General features: G+C 42.3%; 1 protein-coding gene across 5 annotated transcripts in view; it reads left to right on the top strand.

Moving 5' to 3' along the window:
- The window catches only part of EPS8 (epidermal growth factor receptor pathway substrate 8), a 188643-nt gene extending 174669 nt beyond the window's left edge, over positions 1-13974 (top strand). For all 5 annotated transcript variants that reach the window (XM_060113011.1, XM_060113006.1, XM_060113008.1 and 2 more), the window contains 3 exons: positions 9169-9349; positions 10838-10967; positions 12720-13974. In XM_060113011.1, coding sequence (XP_059968994.1) covers positions 9169-9349; positions 10838-10967; positions 12720-12833 — 425 coding nt within the window. In that variant the 3' untranslated portion in view covers positions 12834-13974. The remainder of the gene's footprint in view (positions 1-9168; positions 9350-10837; positions 10968-12719) is intronic.
- The last annotated feature ends 9575 nt before the right edge of the window (positions 13975-23549 follow it).

Genomic DNA, 23549 nt, shown 5'->3' with positions numbered 1-23549 from the left:
TATGGTTTACTTTGCTGTGCAAAAGGTTTTAAGTTTAATTAAGTCCCATTTATTTATTTTTGTTTTTATTTCCATTACTCTAGGAGTTGGGTCAAAAAAGATCTTGCTGTGGTTTATGTCAGAGTGTTTTTCGTTTGTTTTCCTCTAGAAGTTTTATAGTGTCTGGTCATACATTTAAGTCTTTAATCCATTTGGAGTTTATTTTTGTGTATGGTGTTAGGTAGTGTTCTAATTTCATTCTTTTACATGTAGCTGTCCAGTTTTCCGAACACCACTTATTGAAGAGGCTGTCTTTTCTCCATTGTATGTTCTTGCCTCCTTTCTCATAAATTAGGTGCCCATATGTGCGTGGGCTAATCTCTGGGCATTCTATCCTGTATCATTGATCTATATTCCTGTTTTTGTGCCAGTACCATTCTGTCTTGATTACTGTAGCTTTGTAGTATAGTTTGAAGTTGGGGAGCCTGATTCCTCCAACTCCGTTTTTCTTTCTCAAGATTGCTTTGGCTATTTGGGTTCTTTTGTGTTTCCATACAAACTGTAAGATTTTTTGTTCTAATTCTGTGAAGAATGCCATTGGTAGTCTGATAGGGATTGCATTGAATCTGTAGATTGCTTTGGGTAGTATAGTCATTTTCACAATATTGATTCTTCCAATCCAAGAACGTGGTATATTTCTCCATCTGTTTATGTTATCTTTGATTTCTTTCATCAGTATTCTGTAGTTTTCTGAGTACAAGTCTTTCACCTCCTTAGGCAGATTTATTCCTAGGTATTTTATTCTTTTTGTTGCAACAGTAAATGGGAGTATTTCCTTAATTTCTCTTTCTGATTTTTCATTGTTGGTGTATAGGAATGCCATGGATTTCTATGCATTAATTTTGTATCCTGCAACCTTACCAAATTCACTGATTAGTTCTACTAGTTCTCTAGTGGCATCTTTAGGATTTTCTATGTATAGTATCATGTCATCTGCAAACAGTGACAGTTTTACTTCTTCATTTCCAATTTGTATTCCTTTTATTTCTTTTTCTTCTATGATTGCTCTGGCGAGGACTTCCAAAACTATGTTGAATAAGAGTGGCGAGAGTGGACATCCTTGTCTTTTTCCTGAACCTAGTAGAAATGCTTTCAGTTTTTCACCATTGAGAATGATGCTCACTGTGGGTTTGTCATATATGGCCTTTACTATGTTGAGGTAGGTTCCCTCTATGCCCATTTTCTGGAGAGTTTTTATCATAAATCAGTGTTGAATTTTGTCAAAAGCTTTTTCTGCATCTATTGAGGTGATCATATGGTTTTTATTCCCTAATTTGTTAATGTAGTGTATCACACTGAATGATTTGCCTATTTTGAAGAATCCTTGCATCCCTGGGATAAATCCCACTTGATCATGGTGTTTGATCCTTTTATTGTGCTGTTGGATTTTGTTTGCTAGTATTTTGTTGAGGATTTTTGCATATGTGTTCATCAGTGATATTGGTCTATGATTTTCTTTTTTTGTGATATCTTTTTTCTAGTTTTGATATCAGGGTGATGGTGCCTTCGTAGAAGGAGTTTGGAAGTGTTCCTTCCTCTGCAATTTTTTGGAAGAGTTTGAGAAGGATAGGTGTTAGCTCTTCTCTAAGTGTTTGATAGAATTCACCTGTGAAGCCATCTGGACCTGGACTTTTGTTTGTTGGAAGATTTTTAATTACGGTTTCAATTTCATTACTTGTGATAGGTCCGTTTATATTTCTAATTCTTCCTGGTTCAGTCTCGGAGAATTGTACCTTTCTAAGAATTTGTCCACTTCTTCGTGGTTGTCCATTTTATTGGCATATAGTTGTTTGTAATAGTCCCTTATAATCCTTTGTGTTTCTGCAGTGTCAGTTGTGATTTCTCCATTTTCATTTCTAATTTTATTGATTTGCATCCTCTCCCTTTTTTTCTTGATGAATCTGGCTAAGGGTTTATCAATTTTGTTTATCTTCTCAAAGAACTAGCTTTTAGTTTTATTGATCTTTGCTATTGTTTTCTTCATTTCTATTTCATTTCTTTCTGCTCTGGTCTTTATGATTTCTTTCCTTCTACAGAATTTGGGTTTTCTTTTTTCTTCTTTCTCTAGTTGTTTTAAGTGTAGGGTTAGATTGTTTATTTGAGGTTTTTCTTGTTTCTTGAGGTGAGATTGAATTGCTATAACCTTTCCTCTTAGAACTGCTTTTGCTGTGTCCCATAGGTTTTGGGTTGTCATGTTTTCATTGTCATTTGTTTCTATGTATATTTTGATTTCTTCAGTGATCTCTTGGTTATTTAGTAGCACACTGTTTAGCATCCATGTGTTTGTATTTTTGCAGGTTTTTTTTCCTGTAATTGATTTCCAATCTCATAGCATTGTGGTCAGAAAAGATGCTTGATATGATTTCAATTTTCTTAAATTTACTGAGGCTTGATTTGTGACCCAAGATGTGATCTATCCTGGAGACGTTCCGTGCGCACTTGAGAAGAAAGTGTATTCTGCCACTCTGGGTGGAATGTTCTATAAATATCAATTAAATCTATCTGGTCTGTTGTGTCATTTAAAGCTTGTGTTTCCATATTTATTTTCTGTTTGGATGATCTGTCCATTGGTGTAAGTGGGATATTAAAGTCCCCTACTCTTATTGTGTTACTGTCGATTTCTCCTTTCATGGTTGTTAGCATTTGCCTTATGTATTGTGGTGGTCCTATGTTGGGAGCATAAACATTTATAATTGTTATATCTTCTTGGATTGATCCTTTGATTATTATGTAGTGTCCCTCCTTATCTCTTGTTACAGTCTTTATTTTAAAGTCTATTTTATCTGATACAAGTATTGCTACTCCAGCTTTCTTTTGATTTCCATTTGCATGGAATATCTTTTTCCATCCCTTCACTTTCAGTCTGTATGTGTCCCTAGGTCTGAAGTGGGTCTCTTGTAGACAGCATACATATAGGTCTTGTTTTTGTATCCATTCAGCCAGTCTGTGTCTTCTGGTTGGGGCATTTACATTCAGGGTTACTATTGATATGTATGTTCCTATTACCATTTTCTTAATTGTTTTGGGTTTGTTTTTGTGGGTCTTTTTCTTCTCTGTGTTTCCCGCTTAGAGAAGTTTCTTTAGCATTTGTTGTTAAGCTGGTTTGGTGGTGCTGAATTCTCTTAGCTTTTGTTTGTCTGAAAAGCTTTTGACTTCTCCATCGAATCTGAATGAGATCCTTGCTGGGTAGAGTAATCTTGGTTATAGGTTTTTCTCTTTCATCGCTTTAAGTATATCCTGCCACTCCCTCTTGCCTGCAGAGTTTCCACTGAAAAGTCAGCTGACAACCTTATGGGGATTCCTTTGTATGTTATTTTTTGTTTTTCCCTTGCTGCTTTTAATATTTTTTCTTTGAATTTAATTTTTGCTAGTTTGATTGATATGTGTCTTGGTGTGTTTTTCCTAGGGTTTATCCTGTATGGGACTCTCCATGCTTCCTGGACTTGGGTGACTATTTCCTTTCCCATGTTAGAGAAGTTTTTGACTATAATCTCTTCAAATATTTTCTCAGACAATTTCTTTTTCTCTTCTTCCTCTGGAACCCCTATAATTTGAATGTTGGTGTGTTTAGTGTTGTCCCAGAGGTCTCTGAGACTGTCTTCAATTCTTTTCATTCTTTTTTCTTTATTCTGCTCCTTGGCAGTTATTTCGACCATTTTGTCTTGCAACTCACTTACTTATTCTTCTGCCTCCGTTATTCTGTTATTGATTCTTTCTAGTGTATTTTTCATTTCAGTTACTGTGTTGTTCATCTCTGTTTGTTCTTTAGTTCTTCTAGATCTTTGTTAAACATTTCTTGTATTTGGTCAATCCATGCTTCCATTCTATTTCCAAGATTCTGGATCATCTTAACTATCATTACTCTGAATTCTTTTTCATGTAGATTACCTATTTTCTCTTCATTTATTTGGTCTTGTAGGTTTTTACCTTGCTCCATCATCTGTGACATATTTTTTTTTGCCATCTCATTTTTTTTTTTTTTTTAATGTGTATGATTGTATTCCTGTGTTACTGGTCGTTTGGCCTGAGGCTTCCAACACTGGAGTTTGTAGGTTATTGGGTTGAGCTGAGTCTTGGTGCTGAGATGAGGAACTCTGTGAGACCTCACTCCGATGAATATTCCCTGGGGTCTGAGGTTCTCTGTTAGTCCAGTGGTTCAGACTTGGAGCTCCCACTGCAGGAGCTCCCCCTAACCCCAGGCTCGCAAATCAAGATCCTGCAAGCCACGTGGGGTGGTAAAAAATAAAAGAGAGAGAGAGAAAAAAATAACAAAGTAAAAAATAAAATCAGACTAGGAAACTAACAGATATGTTAGAAAGAATGTAAAAATAAAAATATAGATGAATCAACAACCAGAATGTACATCAGTCCAACAATAGTAAAAAAGAGGAGGAAGGAAAGGAAAACAAAGGGGGAGGATGGAAAGACCTTGGCTGTGGAGGGTGGGGCCTAAGCAAGGGTGAGGTTTTGTTGGTGGGTGGGGCCAATGCTCAGGACCCACAGGGCTGGAAAAGGCCCTGAGGGCTGTTGGGGGTGGGGATTAGGCTCAAGGAACAGAAGGGGCCCAGGCGTGCCCCCCACCCCAGTCTCAGAGGGTGGGGGACCTCACCTGGGAGCCTAGTAGGCTTCCTGGACTCGAGTGGGTGGGGCAAATGCCCTCCTCTCCTCTGCTGCTCCTCCGGTGTGGGTTCTGGGAGGGTCTCTCCCGCCTGCCTCTCCTGATCTCCCTGGCCTCCCTCCTATGCCCCCAAGGACCCACGTGGCCTGGAGGGGCATTTGGAGGGCGAGGGATTGGCCTGGGAGCTCAGCAGGCTCCCAGTGCCTGAGTGTGCAGGGCAATCACCCTCCACTTCTCTCCCACTGCTCCCTGAGGACTCCTCCCACCTGCCTCTCCTGTTCTCCCCTTGGCCTCTTTCCTATGCCCCCAAGGACCCACGTGACCTGGAAAGGGCAGGGGACTAGGCTGGGAGCTCAGCAGGCCTCCTGTGCCCGAGTCCAGATACAAGTTTTGAACTATTAACTATAAGCTGAGATTGGAACTTAAGATTCAAGTTCTCATCTCAGTAAGTCATAGCCCTAACTCTTCAGTTGTGGTCACTCTTGATTTAAAAAAAATTTAAAAGAAGACACTGAAACTATTACTATTTAATTGTTCTAGAAATTCTGGTTAAATGCAATAAGCACAAACCTACTTTTATACATTACTTTCTCAGCTGAAGTATAGCCAATTTAAATTACCTTCTTATCCATATCTTGACCTGACCAAAGAACTAATGGAAAACTGAAGTTTTGGAAAAATGATTAGCTCTTTCTGTGTGGCAAAAACAACTATGCCTGTGCATGTGTGTGTATGAGAGTGTGTGTGCATAAATATAATTGGCAACTAAATTTTAAAATATTTTTGTGTATTTTTTGAAAAGATGTTTTTATTTTTTTCAGACACGAAAGACATAGTTTTAAGATGAGAAAGTTCTGTAAATGTTTTTATTGATTTCCCTAAGGAAAATTTTCCTCTCAGAAACTTTCTTCATTCTTCCCACAAGTTTATAACATCTCCCTTCTTTGTTACGTCAGTGCGGTAATCTTTGACACAGTGGCACTCTTTTTCCAGGCCTGGGATCAGGGTTCATAGGCATCCAGGCCCAGTTTTGGAACAGTCTGTGGGCTGGGACAGTTTGTTCTTTGTCCTAGTCTAAGAAACTAATAATAACCTAATGGGAAAGAGGCATAGTTAGAATACTTCAAAGATAGAAAACCCTCCTGATAATTGTGACTCATCATTTTCAAGTCTGTTTTTCATAAGTCAAAGGGTGACACTGGTATGTAAAACATAAACATATGTCCCCAAATTTACACATGTACTTGTTTCCTTAAACTAATAAAATTTTGCATTTACTTATGTAATGTTCCTTTTAAAGATAGCTCAGAAGTATAGTTTGACATTAAATATAGTCCCTTTTGTAAAACAAATATTTTCTTGATAGCTTTCTTTCTTGAGCACTTTTTTGAAGAACATTTCTACTGAATGAATATTGGGGCTTCTCAACAGTCTTTTTAGAACCAAATAGACATGCTTCTTTATTGGTAACCAGGTCTCTTTCAAAATATACCTTTTGTGGTATTTGCATTCTCTGCTTATGGCCTAGACTTCTGGTAAGAATAAAATGGAAGGAGCTGTAAATTGAATACTCACCCATAAAAATGTTACCAAATAGCTATGAACAAGGAAAAAAAGTCAACAGGCCTATTTTTTTAAATGTCACAAGTAGCAAGAACCCGGTTCCTTTTCTGAAGTGTTTACTGCGTTTATTCAAACTAGCTGCTTGGAGTCCTGTGTCATATAAGCTATTCAGTTTGACTTGTCATAAGATTCAAAAAGGTTCTCTTCATCACTTTTGAAGATATCAATGCTTCAGTTGTTTTGCATGTCTTTCATTTCCTTTGAAATGTTAGTCCTTTTATATGAGTTTAATCTTTGGTAATCAGAAGTGTTGTTTTAGAAAGAGGTGTAAAGTTAGTCTGGTGTGTTGTTATGTGCTAGAACATTGCAAATGGAAACCAAAGCCAGGAACACATTAGAAGAGGTTTTTATATTCCCTGGAAAGAGGTTATGCTGCGGACTGGAAATGATCACACAGTGGCTAAGTCAACAGATAAGGAGATAACTATTTTAGTGTGGTGATACTTTTTCTTTTGTATTTCTTTGAGATGTACTCCTATGTTGTATGGCAGTGTGACTACATTGTACTGATTTAAAAGAGTTAACTAATGAAATGCATGTCCTGTATTACTTAAATGTAACAATCACTAATATTCCCTCTTACTCTCGTTAGCCCCCTCATCCTCCCTCCTTTCTTCCCTTGCCTTCTCTTATTTCTCTTTCTTTTGACTTCTTTCTTTTTCAAAAGGTTTCCTGAGTCCTTGAGGCATTAAAAAAAATTAGGCTGAAATAACACTATTTGATTATTTCACACTTTCATTTATTTCCCAGGGGCACCAAACACTTTCTAAAAATACTTTCCCTAAAAAAAAAATCAGAACAATGGTCACAAAAGCTTCTTTAGTGACCAGGTCACTGTCACTTGCCAAGTTAGTTAATTGGATTACTATATCAGTTCTTTGCACTTAATTCTTGAAGGTGATATACAAATAATGTATCTGTGTGTGTGTGTGTGTGTGTGTGTGTGTATCTGACTCACATTTTAAATGCTTCACTTTATCTGTTATATTGAGAAGAGGATGAAGAGTGAAGAGTGGGGTCATGGAGAGTAGAAGCAGAGAGACCTGTAAATAGGCTGGTGGCTCAGACCAGGCTGCTAATAGAAAAAAGCGGAGTGAAGTGATTGGGGTGTGTGGTGTATTCTAGTGGTAGGACCAACAGGATTTGCCGACGGATTGGATATAATCGAGGGCAAAGGGGAGTCAGGCATACCTACATGGTATTTCGTTGGGGGAACTGGAAAAATAGAATTACCAAGTTGGGAAGTCTAGCATAAATGTAAGCTTCAGGAAGATGAGTAATTCAGATTTGAACATGTTATGTTTGAGATAGCTAATAGACATCCAATGAATATATCAAATAGACAATTGATGTATATTGGTCTAGAGTCCTGAGGACCAGTCTGGACTAGAGAAATAATTTGGGTAGTCATCAGCTTTTAAATGGCATTCAAAACCAGGAGACCAGGCACAACAATCATTGATGCAGTGAGTCCAGACAGAGAAGAGGTCCAAGGACTGTGTCCTGGAGAGTTGGGGAGATGAGATGAGCATCTGAGAAAAGGATGCTGAGGAGAGGCCAGTAAGACAGGAGGAAAATCAGAGAGTGTGGTGTCCTGAAGGCCATAAGAAGAAAGTGTTTCAAGGAGGGAGCGCCTTCTTCAAATGTTATTGATAGATTAAATGAGGAAACGACTGGGAATCAACCATTGGAGTTTAGCAAAATGGCATGGAGGGATGGGGCCAAAAGCCTATTCGCAGCGAATTTAAGAGGAAATTGGAGAATGGGAATTGGAGTCACCTGGTATAGACAGCTTCTCATGGAGTTTTGCTAAAAGGGGAGCAGAGAAATGGGCAGTAGCTGGCAGGGGAAGTGGGGTTAAGAAAGGGCTTATTTAAACATGAGAGAAATAAAATAGTAGCATGCTTGTAAGCAGATGAAATGATTCAGTAAAAGAGGAAAATTGATAACATGGGAGAAGCAGGGGGGAAATTACTGTCAAAGTATTCAAACAGACAGAGGACATGGAGTCTAGTGCACACGTAGAGGGGCTGGCCTGAGGAGAGTGGAAACAGTTCATCTATAATGTAATAGAAGGAAGGCTGGCAGAGTGTACAGGGAAAGTGCTGGTGGTAAGGAGAGCTGCTAGGGGAACTTAGGGAGGTTTTCTTTTAACTTCTTTATTTTACTCAGAAATTATGCAAGTGAGATCATCAGCTCAGGGAGAGGACTGAGGACTGGGAACTGGAGGTTTGCAGAAGGAAGAAGATAGGAAATACTTGTCTGACCATGGACAATTATACGGTCCCAGGCAGGATTTCTCAACCTGAGCCCTGTGGACGTTTGGGGCTAGATAATTCTCTGATGTAGCAATGTGACCTGTGTGCATTGAGAATGTTTTGTGCATCCCGGGCCTCTACCCACTGCATGACTGTAGCTTCCTTCCCCCTTGCCCCCTGTTTGTGACATCCCAAAGTATCTCTAGCCATTGCCAGATGTACCCTGTGGTTAAAATTTCCCCCAGTTGAAAGCCACTGGCCTCAGGAAATGTAGTATGAATGTCACAGAGCATTAACAGCCCAGTGGAGGTTCATGATCATGAATTTAACGTGAGCTCACTCAACATTGTTGTGTTCTATTCGGTGTGCAGGTGCAGCACAGAATAAACAGAAAGTGAGATTTAACAAGGATGGGGGGCTTGCCAGATGAATACAATGAAGAAAGAAGAGACAGGGAGTGATTTTAATAATTGATCACGGAGTTTATACTTGGTGGGGATGAAAGGAAAGATGGTAGGAGTACTAGATCATAAGTCCTGTTGGGGTCAAAGGATTCTTGGCATTGGGGTTCTAGAGAGAGAAACAACTGTTAGGGCTTTCAAAACTAACCTCCTCTGTGTTGGTAACTAGGAAGGAAATCTCAGATGGAGGAAGTGCAGGATGAACTCATCCACAGACTGACCATTGGTCGGAGCACCGCACAGAAGAAGTTCCACGTGCCACGGCAGAATGTGCCAGTTGTCAATATCACTTATGACTCCACCCCAGAGGACGTGAAGACATGGTTGCAGTCAAAGGGGTTCAACCCTGTGTAAGTCTCTCTGGGGATACTTTACAGTTCTGTGTGTATAACTTGCAGTGTTTTCAATTTGATCACTAAGATGTCACAAGTGACTCTTAGAAAATGTGAGAACCCGAACTGCATCTGTTTCCATGCTCAGGAAATGACTCTAGCCATTTATAGCTAAAAAAAAAAAAAAAAAAAAAAAAAGGGAGGAAGCAGAAATAACTATTATTTGATGGCACCCCATTTTCTAGATGGTGGTGTCTGTTCATCATTGGTCCCTCAAGCAGTCTCTTGGCAGCTTTGAGGCTGGTGGCTGTCTTTCTCCCTCAGAGGGTCACACAGGATAGGACTGTAGTCTTACCTAGACTCCCCAGACCACAGAGGACATAGAGCAGAACCTTTTCTCCTGCTGCAGCATAGAGATCCCAGGCAAAGAAAAAATAGGTGACGTTACTTATTGTAGGTTATAATCTAATAGAGCTTTCCTTTAGGAAAACCACAGTGAAGTTTCTATTTGTCTATAATTAAAAACTTGTAAACGTTTTCTTGTGTATTTGGTAAACATATTTGAATATATGTATTTGAACTATTTGACTAATACATATTCAAGAACACTTGACACATTATAAACTCACCCAGTGTGACTGAAAAAATGAGGTACACTGGTTAGTCAATTGCCTGGCTACTAGAAAGTTATCCATTCCTTCTATGAAGCACCAAATTTCAAGAAATTGCCAATACACAGTAAAGATAATAAACCCAGTTGACTCTTTTTTGACACTTCATGATCAGTGATCTTATATAGCCTCAGGGTCATTATCATGACCATCCCCTGTCATTGCCCTAAGCACTCTAGTACCATTTATGAGTTCCAGTGTATGGAACACCTAGAGAAGAGAGGTTGTAACAGGACCAGAATCTTTCTTTTGTTTTATCCAGACAGTATTTTATTTATTTATTTATTTATTTTTAATTATTATTATTTTTTTTTTTTTTTTTTTTTTTTTGCGGTACACGGGCCTCTCACTGTTGTGGCCTCTCCCGTTGTGGAGCACAGGCTCCGGATGCGCAGGCTCAGCAGCCATGGCTCACGGGCCCAGCCGCTCCGCGGCGTGTGGGATCTTCCCGGACCGGGGCACGAACCCGTGTCCCCTGCATCGGCAGGCGGACTCTCAACCACTGCGCCACCAGGGAAGCCCTATTTTTAATTAATTTTTGTTGAAGTATAGTTGATTTACAATGTTCTGATAATTTCTGCTATACAGCAAAGTAGCTCATTTATACACCTGTATGCATTCTTTTTTATGTTCTTTTCCATTATGGTTCAGCCCAGGATATTGTCTGTAGTTCCCTGTGTTATACAGTAGGACCTTGTTGTTTATCCATCCTCTATATAATAGTTTGCATCTGCTCACCCCAAACTCCCAATCCATCCCTCCCCCTTGGCAACCACAAATCCAGACAGTATTTTTAATGCTCTATTTCCCTCTTTTCCTTCTTTTGTTTTTTCAGAACTGTAAATAGTCTTGGAGTATTAAATGGTGCACAACTTTTCTCTCTCAATAAAGATGAACTGAGAACCGTCTGCCCTGAAGGGGCCAGAGTCTTTAGCCAAATTACTGTACAGAAAGCTGCATTAGAGGTATGACTTCTCAACCTAAGGTGGTGTTTTTCTGCATTAGTCAAGAGTATGGACTGCAATTTGAAAGCTCTGGAAACAATATTTATGTCCATATAGTTCGCTTTCTTTGCCTTTCATGCAGAGCTGAATTCAACTTGATTCAGCTTTAGTAATCTGTCACTGGGGACCATTAGCGACCATTTTCAGGGAGATTAATTTGTTATAAGTGCTCCTATAACATGAAGCTTGAGCTTCATATACTTTTGGATATCTAATGAAAAGCCTAATGTTCTCATTTTACATGCACTACTTCTGTAGGAATTTTATTTACTCATTTACTTCGGGTGAGTAAATGACTTAAGAGGCCAGAATTCTTTTACCTGTCCTTTATATTTAGTTTGGAGATTCTAGCAGGTTAGAGGTTATAAAGTCTTAAAACAGTGGCTGTGTGCCTTAGGCCTGCTTATACATATAAATAATCAGAGGGAAAATATTAGGGAGGGATCGTTGAAAACAGCGGGCCCTGAAGAGTAATTCTTTAGTTATAGTTGTTTCTATGAAAGAAAAAGAGTAAATGTTTTCTAGATTGGATATACTTAAGGTTTCAATATCCTACTCTAATTAACGTGGGCTGTGTAAGGGTAGTAGTTTCTAACTGTTACATCTCACAGCTCTTAATAGCTTTCATGAAAATTAAACTTAGACTCCAATGAAAGGGTATAGGCTTTGGCGTGAAATCAATACGTAATTATCTCTAGCAGGTTTATTGTATAAATTCAACAGTTAAATAACTCAGTAAAATAGCTTCGTGCATACAACCCTGTAACCATTCTCACTTAGGAGAAATTATATTTCCCTTTGAAATTTTTCCTACAACATTCATCTTGGTTGATTCTATATTAGGCTTTTTGTATATTGAATGTAAGTCAGAATTATATCTTTTCTGAGGCAGTTTTGGTACCATTATACCTTCTAATTTTGTTGAGAATGTATAAATTCCTCCTTAAGGGTTATAATAGAAAGTTCCATATTCCTAACATTTCTGAATTCCTTCAGTCCAGACTCCCTATCACTGTCATTTCCCCTGACTTCCCATGTCATCCTGGCCTATTGCTCCTGTTCCTCTGGATGTGAATTAAGGCAGAGACTTCCTACCTGAGGTTCTTCGTCTTCCCCAGGCACCTTCCCATCATGCCCTTCTCTTGCATCTAGTTCATGGTTCATATTACTCACCTGTGTTGCCAGAGATTTCTGTAGATGAGAGAGGAATAAGGAGCGTGCATAGGGATTGTAGGTCAGGTTTGGAAAGGACAAAAGCCAACAAGATGTCAGAAGGTCAGAACCCTTTGGTATGAGGAAACATGGTGTCTTGTGAGCCCAGTCTTTGGGCCTGATTTAGAATCCCCTAAGGTAGATAGATGAGTATCTTACTTGACCTAAAGGACATTCTTTGATAATTTACCATCTTTTTGTTCCTCTTATACAATCTCTTCTTCCCCCAGGGAATCTAGAGCATTCCACATGCATTACTGATTTATCTTTAACAGGTTCAAGTGAAAGCCATGGTGAATGAATTGCCTTCAGACAGTATTAGTGAAAATGTGATGTTAGTAAAGTCTAGAATCATCACTTATATGAAGAGCAGCCTTCAGTTTTCCCCTTAGAGACATGAGAAGAAAAACACAAAGAACTTTTAGCCTAAGCCATTTCATTACATGATTTGCAGCCTCACAAACCAGTAACCATCTTGTCTGAACCATGTTTGTTTTTCAGGATAACAACGGCAGCTCTGAGTTGCAAGAAATCATGCGAAGACGACAGGAAAAAATCAGTGCTGCTGCTAGCGATTCAGGAGTGGAATCTTTTGATGAGGGAAGCAGTCACTAATTAGTTTTTAAACTCCATTATTCTTGGCATTATTCCAACGTGCTTTGTTTTAAGAAGCCATGAAGGGAATGTCAGATTCTTATTTCTTGGTATACAGAATTTATCGCCATAAAGAAACAATGAAAACATGAGTAAGCAGAGAACTTGCTCCTGGGCCCGTGATTTTTATTAAAATGAAAAAATGTTAAACAGAATTTCTCACCTTGGGAATATTTTGCCTACTTTACCAAGGTGAGGTTTCCGTTATTGGATTAATTATTTCATCCCCATCTCAATGCCTAAGCAGACTTTTTTTTTTTTTTTTTGACAGCGGTGAGTTTATTTATTGCAACAAAACAGAGATATTGCCCATGATTCAAAATCTAAACAATTTCAGTTTTGCCTGTGACTATGGTAGGTATCATCCAGGGTGTAGCTGACTTTAGGCTAGCCCCTGCTTACTTAGGTCTCTTCTTCAACATACTCAATAATAGGATGTTTAGATTTATTTAAAGTTCTTAATGCCAACAGTTTTTTAAAAAGATTAAAACATTTAATGAACTGTAAAATACAACAAGACCTTGGACATACAAATAGAAACCTTTGGAGCATTCCCGAGACATTTTATCTGTCGTGGCTCTGTTGATCACAATTCCTTGTATAGCTTGTATTTTGATTCAGTTTATATTCTGCTTATTATCTATACTGTGTTCTTATATATGAGAAAGCACAAGTGTAAAAGAGGTCATATACATTCAAAATCTGTCACAGGAAATAGCCTGCATTGGTGTGTGTTACAGTATTCTGTTTAAGGAAGGCCTCAGTTCTGAATATTGATATAAGTAGTTAAGAGCAAATTGGGGCCATTTTATGAGTTTATCTGTGTCAAGTTTTTCTGGTAATAAGAAATAATATACACATACTTTAATCCTGTGAAAGATTCTAGGTAGAGAAAAGAAAGACTTAACCTTCAACAAATGTTATTTTTGAAAACATGATTTTTGTCATTAAATGTTATATTATTTCACATATATAAAACAGATGTTATGTAAGAATGTTGTATATTTTAACATAAATCCATTTAGAGAGATTATCTAGATTCATTAATTTTCATAGTGCCTTTTTCACATGAGTCAGCTGGAAAGTCTGCAATAAACAGTATTTGCCGTACATTAATAAATGGCTTCTGTCTCGTTGGCAAAAGGGACCTTTGGTGTGTAGAGTGGGGATCAGGGTTGCGTGGAATGGGAAAAACAGAGGCCCACGCTCTTCTTTTTTTTTTTTTTTTTTTAACTGATTTCCAGTGGAGTTCTGAGTGGGTAGAAACTTCTCTAGAATACTTTCTTCGGTTGTTTCTCTTCTTTCCACCTCTCCTATTTCATCATCTTTTCTTTTACCATCTAGTAAAAACAAACTTACACACCATTTGTGATTACAAAGTGCTTCCACATAAACACTTTGTTAGAGATCTACAATAATCTGTGAGTTGTATTTTATAGATGAGGAGGCTTAGCGTCCTAAAGGCTAACTTTCCCCAAATCATGAGGGATATGAGAATCTCTTGTCTTCCATTTCTCAGTCTCTCCATAATGTCGTCCCTTGGACAAAGTGAGGCAAAAAAGAGAATAATAATTATTGTAGATCCTTCCCATTTCATAAGCACTGAGGCACATTTATAACTTAGCCCTTATTGAAACTCTCTGAGAATGTAGGTATAAGACAAAAGAAATTAGCATGGAAAAGTTAAAATAACCTGTGTGTAATATAGCATATCTGACATGAAAAGAATTGGTATCATTTATAAGTATGTCTTTATGCTATAAAATTCCAAAGTAAAATATCACCAAGGTAGTAATTGCAGGAAGTAGTTACCTCCCTCTGGAATGTGGAGACCAAGAGAAGACTTGGGATTAATGGGATTTAAAAGCTTGAGGGAGAGTTTGGATCCAGACATCTGAGGAGTTAGGCCACTGGGATGAGAAGTTTGGAGGAAAGACACCACAACTGGTAAACCTCGGAGAAGGGGGCACAGCCTAACTGGTGCTGTTGCCTTGGGAATTCAGAAAAGAATTCAGCGGAAGAAATAGTTCAGCAAATCCATGGAGCTGGGACAGTGAATTTTCTTTTCAGTTATTGTATTTTATCAGTTCTAGAATTTACATTTAGTTCTTTTATATAGCTTCCATTTCTCTGCTGAGACTTTCTGTCTGCTCACTCACTAAAAGAATATTTCCCTTTAATTCTTTGAGCAGCTTTCCTTTTTTCCCATAACAAAGAAAGGCTGCTTTATAATCTACCTGCTAAACCCAACATTTGGGCCATCTCAGGCTCAGTTTCTATTGATTGCTTTTTTCTCCCCCACTATGGGTCCTATTTTCCTATTTCTTTGCATGTGTAGTAGTTTTTTATTACATATACGTAACATTGTAAATGACATGTTTTAGATATTTTAGAATATGTTATCTTCCTTGGAAGAATGTTTATTCTTATTCCAGCAATCAGCTGTATATTGGCTGATCACTTTGAGCTTGTATAGCTTTGGTTTTATGCTTTGCTAGGATGAATTATGGCAAGTTCAGTGTGTTTTACAAGATCTTCTAACTTGATGGGACTCGATCTACAAACTATCTCTTCTCTGAAAATCTTGTCAGGACTTGATTTCAGGCTTTGTCTGTAGCTATCGAGAGTAGTTTTCAGGGCTTCCCTGGTGGCGCAGTGGTTGAGAGTCCGTCTGCCGATGCAGGGAACACGGGTTCGTGCCCCAGTCCGGGAAGATCCCACATGCCGCGGAGGGGCTGGGCCCATGAGCCATGGCCGCTGAGCCTGCGCATCCGGAGCCTGTGCTCCACAACGGGAGGGGCCACAACAGTGAGAGGCCCACGTACCGCAAAAAAAAAAAAAAAGTAGTTTTCACAGTGGAGTCTTTACTTCTAAGGCATGCCCTTTTTGGGGGGACGAATTCCCAGGATATTTTACATCTCAGCTGGATACCCAAGGAGTTAAACAGCTCTCTTCACTTTTCCTGGGCTGAACCTCTGATGTCTCCCAGCACAGTGACCTTTCTCAACCTTTCAGTGGCCACTCTGGTAAGCATTGGGTGATGTTGCCCTGTGTGAACTGGGTGGGTTCACTTACAGATTTCTGCAGCCATTCTCTGCACAAATGCTTCCACTCTGGTTCCCCTTTTCAGAATTTCCAGCTGCTTCCAGTGCCCTGGACTCTGATCTATGCCTCCTCAGCTCATCAGGACTGACTTATTCCTCTTGGATCTTAGTGGCTGCACTGCCTTTGGGGAATTGTCCTCAAATCAAGAGCTAGTAAGTTTCCTTATCCCAGGGATTGTAGTCTTTTACTGTTTGTAAAAGATAACCAGTAGGGCCTCCCTGGTGGCGCAAGTGGTTGAGAGTCCGCCTGCCGATGCAGGGGATACGGGTTCGTGCCCCGGTCTGGGAGGATCCCATATGCCGCGGAGCGGCTGGGCCCGTGAGCCATGGCCGCTGAGCCTGCGCGTCCGGAGCCTGCGCGTCTGGAGCCTGTGCTCCGCAACAGGGGAGGCCACAACAGTGAGAGGCCCGCATACCGCAAAAAAAAAAAAAAAAAAAAAAAGAGATTACCAGTAAATTGTATCTCTTTCCCTCCCCTGCCCTTAAGAGGCACTGGGTCATAGGAAGCTAATGTGAGAGATACTCTAATCACTTAAAACTATTCCTTTCCTACTTTTCTCTAAAAAAAAATTATAAAATTATAGGAAAGTTTGAGATTCATTTGTTTTCTAAAATTAAGTTTGTAGAGGCTGAGTTGCTGCTGGGCAGATATCTCACTAGGTTTGTTCTGCTCTCTTCTCTGCTTACATGGAACAATATCAGAAAGTTGTACAGACTCAGTAAAGGGATTTTTGTAACGACTGGTTGCTTCTGGGTAGGAAAAGACAATATTCGTTCAGTAAACATTTTGTAAGCGTCTGCTTTAAGAACTGGATATTCAAAGAGCATCCTAGATGTAGCCTCTGCCATCAGAGAACATACAATCTAAAGAACTGTTTGCAGCTTGCTGTATTTATCCCTGGTGCTAGTCTTATTGGTCTCCTGGGGCAAAATTGCACCCTAAAACCACCTAAAATCAGTGCTGACTTCCCAGAGGCTGTGATTTTATACTTGTGACATTTAGTTTTTCCCAAAAGCACGCTTTTAAGTTAGTCTGCTCAGAGATCTTTGTAGGGTTGTGTCAAGGGCTCCTGGGAATGAATTAGGAGGGGAAGGCAGTTACCATTTTACCACCCTTCTCTTGGAGCTTCCTTTCCTTATTTTAAACAAAACATAACATGCTCAAAAAGCTGTGGTTGCTCTAGGCAATACCCAGATAAGGGTTCTATTTCCAGCAGTTCTGTAACCCCAACAGGAATGTTAGTATGTACTCCCATCTTCCCCCCCCCCCCACCCAACCCATTCTCTTTCCACCATCTTGGTTAGTCAGTTCCTTCTTTTCTGCAGGCCTCTCCAGGACCGACTCCCACACTGCGTCACGGGCTCACACCACGTCACAGCCTCCTTTCCTGGCCTCTTTGTTCCTTTCTGTTTGCATGTTTAGGACAGAAAAGAAGCGGGAGAAGCCAGTGCTCTGAACTCAGTTTTATAAGAAATCCTCCGTTTTTTGATGGAGAGATACCCAGGTACCAGGAAAAAAATATCTTCTAGTACCAAAATGTTCAGGTTTATCGCATCACATTTGTGAAAGAAAGGCTATCAAATTAAAAGCTAGTAAAATTCTGATAAGATAAAAGGAATTACTAAGAACCATACTCTTAGATTCTAAACTAAATTGGGATAAGATATATCTATCAGGTGCTCCAAGGGAAGTGAGGCCCAGAATCTAGATTTCTGTATCAATGGGGATATTTTAACAGCTGAGATGCTTCCTGAGGGCTTTAGGCATATTACATTTAGTTTGGTGCTGGGACCAATTGGGCAATGAAACAGGGCTTCTGCCAGGCCCAGATGGTCCTGGTCCAGGCTGATTGCTTGGGCTCTTTCCTTCCTGACTGTGATTCCAGGCACTTGGCCCAATTCCCACTGTTTTTCTGGGCTGCCCCACCTGCCCTACCCTGAAGAGGTCAGTCTTATCCCTCAAGCGTGGCCATGGATTAGAAGATAATGTCTCCAGCTTCAATCATTTCTGTTATCCCCCCAGAAGAACACATGATGTCTTTCAGATAATGGAAAATCTGGGAATAACACACACACACACAGAAATGTTGAATAATATCTACAGGTCTTCCAGAGCTTGTCCTATTTTATGGTTTCTTACTCTGAGCTGCTATCATATGCTAAGGGCTTCTTCCCTCCCATCTATTCTTTCTTTTTTTTTTTTTTTTTTACATCTTTATTGGAGTATAATTGCTTTACAATGGTGTGCTAGTTTCTGCTTCCATCTTTTCTTAAAGAAAGGACAACAGGAACTGAACTCATATGTGCTGAAAACTTTCACCTATATTCCCCACTTTATAGATGAGGAAATTGAAACTCAGATATAAGTTAAGTAGCTTGTCACACAGTAAGTGGAACGACTGAAATTTGGACTAACTCTGAAACGTCTGTATATCCTGCAAATCATCTTTTCTCTCGGATATCATAGGTCAGTGTATAAAATTTTTTTAAGCAGAAATAGCATTTTTTAAACTATGAAATTTTATATAGTATCCCACCATACGAAAGAGGTAAGAAGCAGTGTCTCACGTTGAAGCTGCAGAGAGGAGGCCTGGAGCTTCATTTGGAAATCACTGGTCCGGGGCCCATAGAGTCCCTCCTCCATGAAGACCCTCGCTGGTGAACGGGAAGGTGGTTTGGGAGCTGATCATTCCATGGCAGCAATTAGACCAGGAAATACAGTGCTTGGTCTCAACAGTCACTTACGTCTTTGAAGAATTTCAGATGGTTGATCTCCTCTGCAAAACACCACTTTATTCAGACAGAAAAATTGCCATTGGACATCCTCTCACAGTTCCTCATTTCTGGGTCCCTCTGTGATACCTGCCTCCTTACTTCCCTCCCATGTCTAAAGATGATGCTCATTTCTTCAGGCTGGAACTTAGCATATGGAGTTGGCTTTCTGGAACATCAGGGAATTCCTGCAAGTGGGAGAGAGCAGATGCTTTACTGCAGGGGTCCTCAACCTCCGGGCCACAGACCGGTACCAGTCCCCAGCCTGTTAGGAACCGGGCCACACAGCAGACGGTGAGCAGCGGGCAAGCAAGCAAAACTTCATCTGCCGCTCCCCACCACTCCCCATCGCTCCCCACCGCTCCCCATCACTCCCCACCGCTCCCCACTGCTCCCCATCACTCCCCACTGCTCCCCACCGCTCCCCACCGCTCCCCATCGCTCCCCACCGCTCCCCACCGCTCCCCATCGCTCCCCACCACTCCCCATCACTGCCCACCACTCCCCATCACTGCCCACCGCTCCCCACCACTCCCCATCGCTCCCCACCACTCCCCATCACTCCCCACCACTCCCCACCGCTCCCCACCACTCCCCATCACTGCCCACCACTCCCCATCACTGCCCACCGCTCCCCACCACTCCCCATCGCTCCCCACCACTCCCCATCACTCCCCACCACTCCCCACCGCTCCCCACCACTCCCCACTGCTCCCCACCACTCCCCACCACTCCCCATCACTCCCCACCGCTCCCCATCACTCCCCACCGCTCCCCACCACGCCCCATCACTCCCCACCACTCCCCATCGCTCCCCACCGCTCCCCACCACTCCCCATCACTCCCCACCGCTCCCCATCGCTCCCCACCACTCCCCATCACTCCCCACCACTCCCCACCGCTCCCCACCGCTCCCCATCACTCCCCACCGCTCCCCATCACTCCCCACCGCTCCCCATCGCTCCCCACCGCTCCCCATCACTCCCCACCACTCCCCATCACTGTCCACCGCTCCCCACCACTCCCCATCACTCCCCACCACTCCCCATCACTCCCCACCACTCCCCATCACTGCCCACTGCTCCCCATCGCTCCCCACCACTCCCCATCACTCCCCACTATTCCCCACCACTCCCCATCACTCCCCATCACCGCCCACTGCTCCCCATCGCTCCCCATCGCTCCCCATTACTCCCCATCACTCCCCACCGCTCCCCACCACTCCCCACCGCTCCCCATCGCTCCCCACCGCTCCCCATCGCTCCCTACCTCTCCCCACCGCTCTCATTACCACCTAAGCCATCCCCCCTCCCCACCCACCCCCATCATGGTAAAACTGTCTTCCAGGAAGCTGGTCCCTGGTGCCAAAAAGCTTCCTGACCACTGCCTTACTGCACTGCCAGTTTGTCCCACAGGACACAGGCGCTCATCCCCCTGCTTCTGGGGGAAGTGGCTGCTGGTAGCTCACAGCTAAGACCCTGTCCAAGAATTGCCCTCACCAAAGAGAATACCCTCCCATCATGCTCTGGAGTAGAATTATGTAAGATGCTAACAAATCAGGGCAAAATTAGCTGTTCCTCATCCCAGTCTTCCCTCTGATAGGCAGGCCAGAACCAGGAATGGACCCACGTTTGCTGAGAATTAATCTGTGGTGTGGCTTATCCAGTAATCATAACAAGGCCTTCCCCAGCTCCTAGGAGGAATGTGGGGAAGGGATCAGTTTCGCTCGCACGGCTGAATGAATGAAAACGGCAGAGCCCTTGGACCACAGGCTCTGACAATTGCCATGACCTGTTGTCCCACCTACAAAATGCAGCCCTTTGCATGGTGAGAAGGTCTACAGTATTAATACCTAGCAGCAACCCAGTATCCTGCCACTAACAAGTGAGGACACATTTTACTAGGAACAAACAGGCAAGTTAGTTTATTGCCTCATCTCTAAAGCCAATCTTATTATAGGACAGAATGTAGACGTTTGGGTGAATCATTTCATTTGTCCCGCAGCAACAGAAAAAAAAAAAAAATGAGGAAATAACTATTGTTATTGTATGCCTCAGTGATAGCACAGTGGATTTACAAACTGTAAATTAAAACAGCTCTCAGGAATTGCTCAGATGTGCCCCACTTCCTTTAACATTTGTCAGATTGAGTTTCCCATGTTCCTGATAGATGTGTGTGGATGAGGCCTCTCTTACAGAGCTCCTGACACCAAGTGTGGCCACATTGAGCACAGAGGGTCAGTACCACCAGCGTGGAGAGCAAGCCTGGTGGACGGGGCCTCGGGCTCAGTGCGCCCAGGGTGATGAGGACTCAGTGGGCGCGCTCACTCTGCAGATACCTGGATGCTGGAATGAGCGGCGGGAGGGGTTTGGTGGTCTGAATGTGCTGAGAGAGAGAGAGATACGGAGAATCACACAGCGCTTATCCCGTGCTGACTCTGCCAGGCCCTCAGCTCATGCTTTACACAGCCAGTTCTGAGTTTTCCTGCAACTCCACAAAGTAGATAGTACTTTGCCTTTCGTGGGGACGGTTAGGCTCAGAGATAGTAGGGTGACTTCTCGAGGGCACAGGGCTGCTAGGTGGCTGAGCACTGTGACTCGCAAGTCTATACTGTTGCAATCACGTCACTCTGCTTCCCCAAACCACCAGGCACCGCGGCAAGGAGTTGTCAGCACAGCCCTGTGGAGGAAGCTTTTCTTATGCCCAGTGGTGAACAAAGCAGCTGGTTCACGGAGGCATTCAGTGGTGTTCACAAGTGGTGCCTGCCCAGGTGTACTTACATGTTGCAGTTTGTACAAATTGACTTTTTGGTTTGAGAACAAGTAGCCAGCTTTTCAGACAGAGTTTTAGTGCAACAGATTTGCACAGATTGCTTGTACTATTGCAGATGTTTTCACTGAATGGGAACCAGGCCCTGGCATTGCTTTGCTGGGAAACCCGCTAGTGTGGGTTTTGTGATGCACTTGGTAGCAGAGAACCAAAGTCGAAAGCCAGGTGTGGGCAGTGCAGGGCTCTGATCTAGAGGATCAGCTCCTGTATGGCACCATATGCCTATGGCACGAGGGTCCTCCTTGGGTCACAGGCTGCACCTCTTTTATATCCCAAGGTCCGTGACTGTTGGGGGTGGAATGGGAGGGGGTGGTTCAGGTGTCACCCTGGGGAAACTGAGCCAGCCCAGCACAGGCACCGGCTTCAGATGCTCTTATCAAATGTATTCAAGAATTCCAAGATGGCCCTTGGAGATGGTGAGAGGCGTGCTTGTCCTGAAGAGCCATGTAATATACTAAGTTATTTGAGGAATTGTTTTCAGCCCCTCACACATTATCTTCTTTATTTTTTGAAGCCCTGTGAGAAAGCTACCATCACTATGTCCATTTCACAGATGAGGCCACTGAGTCACAGGGGCAGAGTCTTAGTTGAATTTCTCTCCATCCACACGGTCCCTTGTTCTAAACCATTCCATCTGCTGTACTGCTGGGCCCTGTGCTGTCCTGCTTCCCAAGTTCATTGGTTAAGGGAGGATGTGATTCGGTTGATTTTGAACATGAAAGAACCCTTCCAAGACGATTTTGTTATTTGTGTTTGCAAAGGCAGCAGTGGCTGCAGTTAACTTCTCCTGTTGAACAGCCCTGTGGATGTTTTGTTGTTCTCAGAACTGAACAAAATTAGGTCGTATCAGCTGGCTTTGAACTCCTTTCCACTGCCCTGGACTCACCATGACACGCAGGCTCAGAATCTCCCCACATACCAAGCCTCATGGCCTCCTGTACGTTTGAGCTTTCATTGATGTGGAACTACTCCGGGGCCTATTTTTCACTGAAACCCAGGACTCAGATTCAGAGTCAGCAGCCTCACATGTAGTTCAAAAATCTGAGTGGGTTTCCTGAGTAATGATCTTGTTACAGGGTTTGGAAATGGACAACAACTACACCCAAAGAAAAGAGAGGGAGAGAGAAGGAGAGATCTAACTGAGAGATCTAACTTGGAGGAAAACCACTTCTGGAGAAGAGTACATGTATTTCCATAGAAAAGTTTATTTATTAAAAGAATCCATCATGATTCTGCAGCCTTTTCCTGGGCACGTATTTGCCTTGTGGGTTACCCTCTCTCTGTTCTGTCTCATCTGTAACCTGTCTCCTGGGAATTTTATTGGGTAGTCACACACCACTGCCCTGAAAAACTCCCACCGTTACTGAGATGGAACATAGTTGTAAAGGTTGTCCTCGGGCTGCCATAGTAGTTAAGGGCACGTTGACTGCCGTAGCCGACGATGCTAGCATCTCATGACGACGCGATAGAAATGTGTTACTGGATCACATCGTGGGCCAGCGCAGGCGGGGGTTTCTCCTCCAGGTGGCAACTCAGGGACCCAGCCCCCTTCCATCTTTCTGGCAACACCGTCTCTATCTGGAGATGAAAGGTAGGTAGAGGAGGGGGGAGGGAGGGAGAGGTAGGGAAGGTTGCTCCTGGCAGATTTTCAGGGCCTAGGAGCCAGGGAGTACAGTCTATCCCTTCTCCCTCCCAGTGAACAGAACTGACTGCGTGTGCCTGGGCAATGTAGCCCCAATATGCATGGTTACATTTGCAGTGACAGTAAACCTACTTGATTCTGCCAAAAGACACATGCACGGGAGCTGTCTGTGGAGGCCTGGAAAGAAACTTTGATTTTGGAGTCAACCAAGAAGAAAAGCTTCAGAAGGCAGGTTCAGAGGTTTGGTTACCCACATGGGCCCTGGTCACTGACGCCGTGGGTGATTTATGAATGCTCGCTGCCAGGGGTGAGTGTACAGCATTAGTATTC

This window comes from Mesoplodon densirostris, chromosome 11, assembly GCF_025265405.1.
Source record: "Mesoplodon densirostris isolate mMesDen1 chromosome 11, mMesDen1 primary haplotype, whole genome shotgun sequence".
Lineage (NCBI taxonomy): Eukaryota > Metazoa > Chordata > Mammalia > Artiodactyla > Ziphiidae > Mesoplodon > Mesoplodon densirostris.
This window is presented reverse-complemented; position numbering and strand designations above follow the sequence as displayed.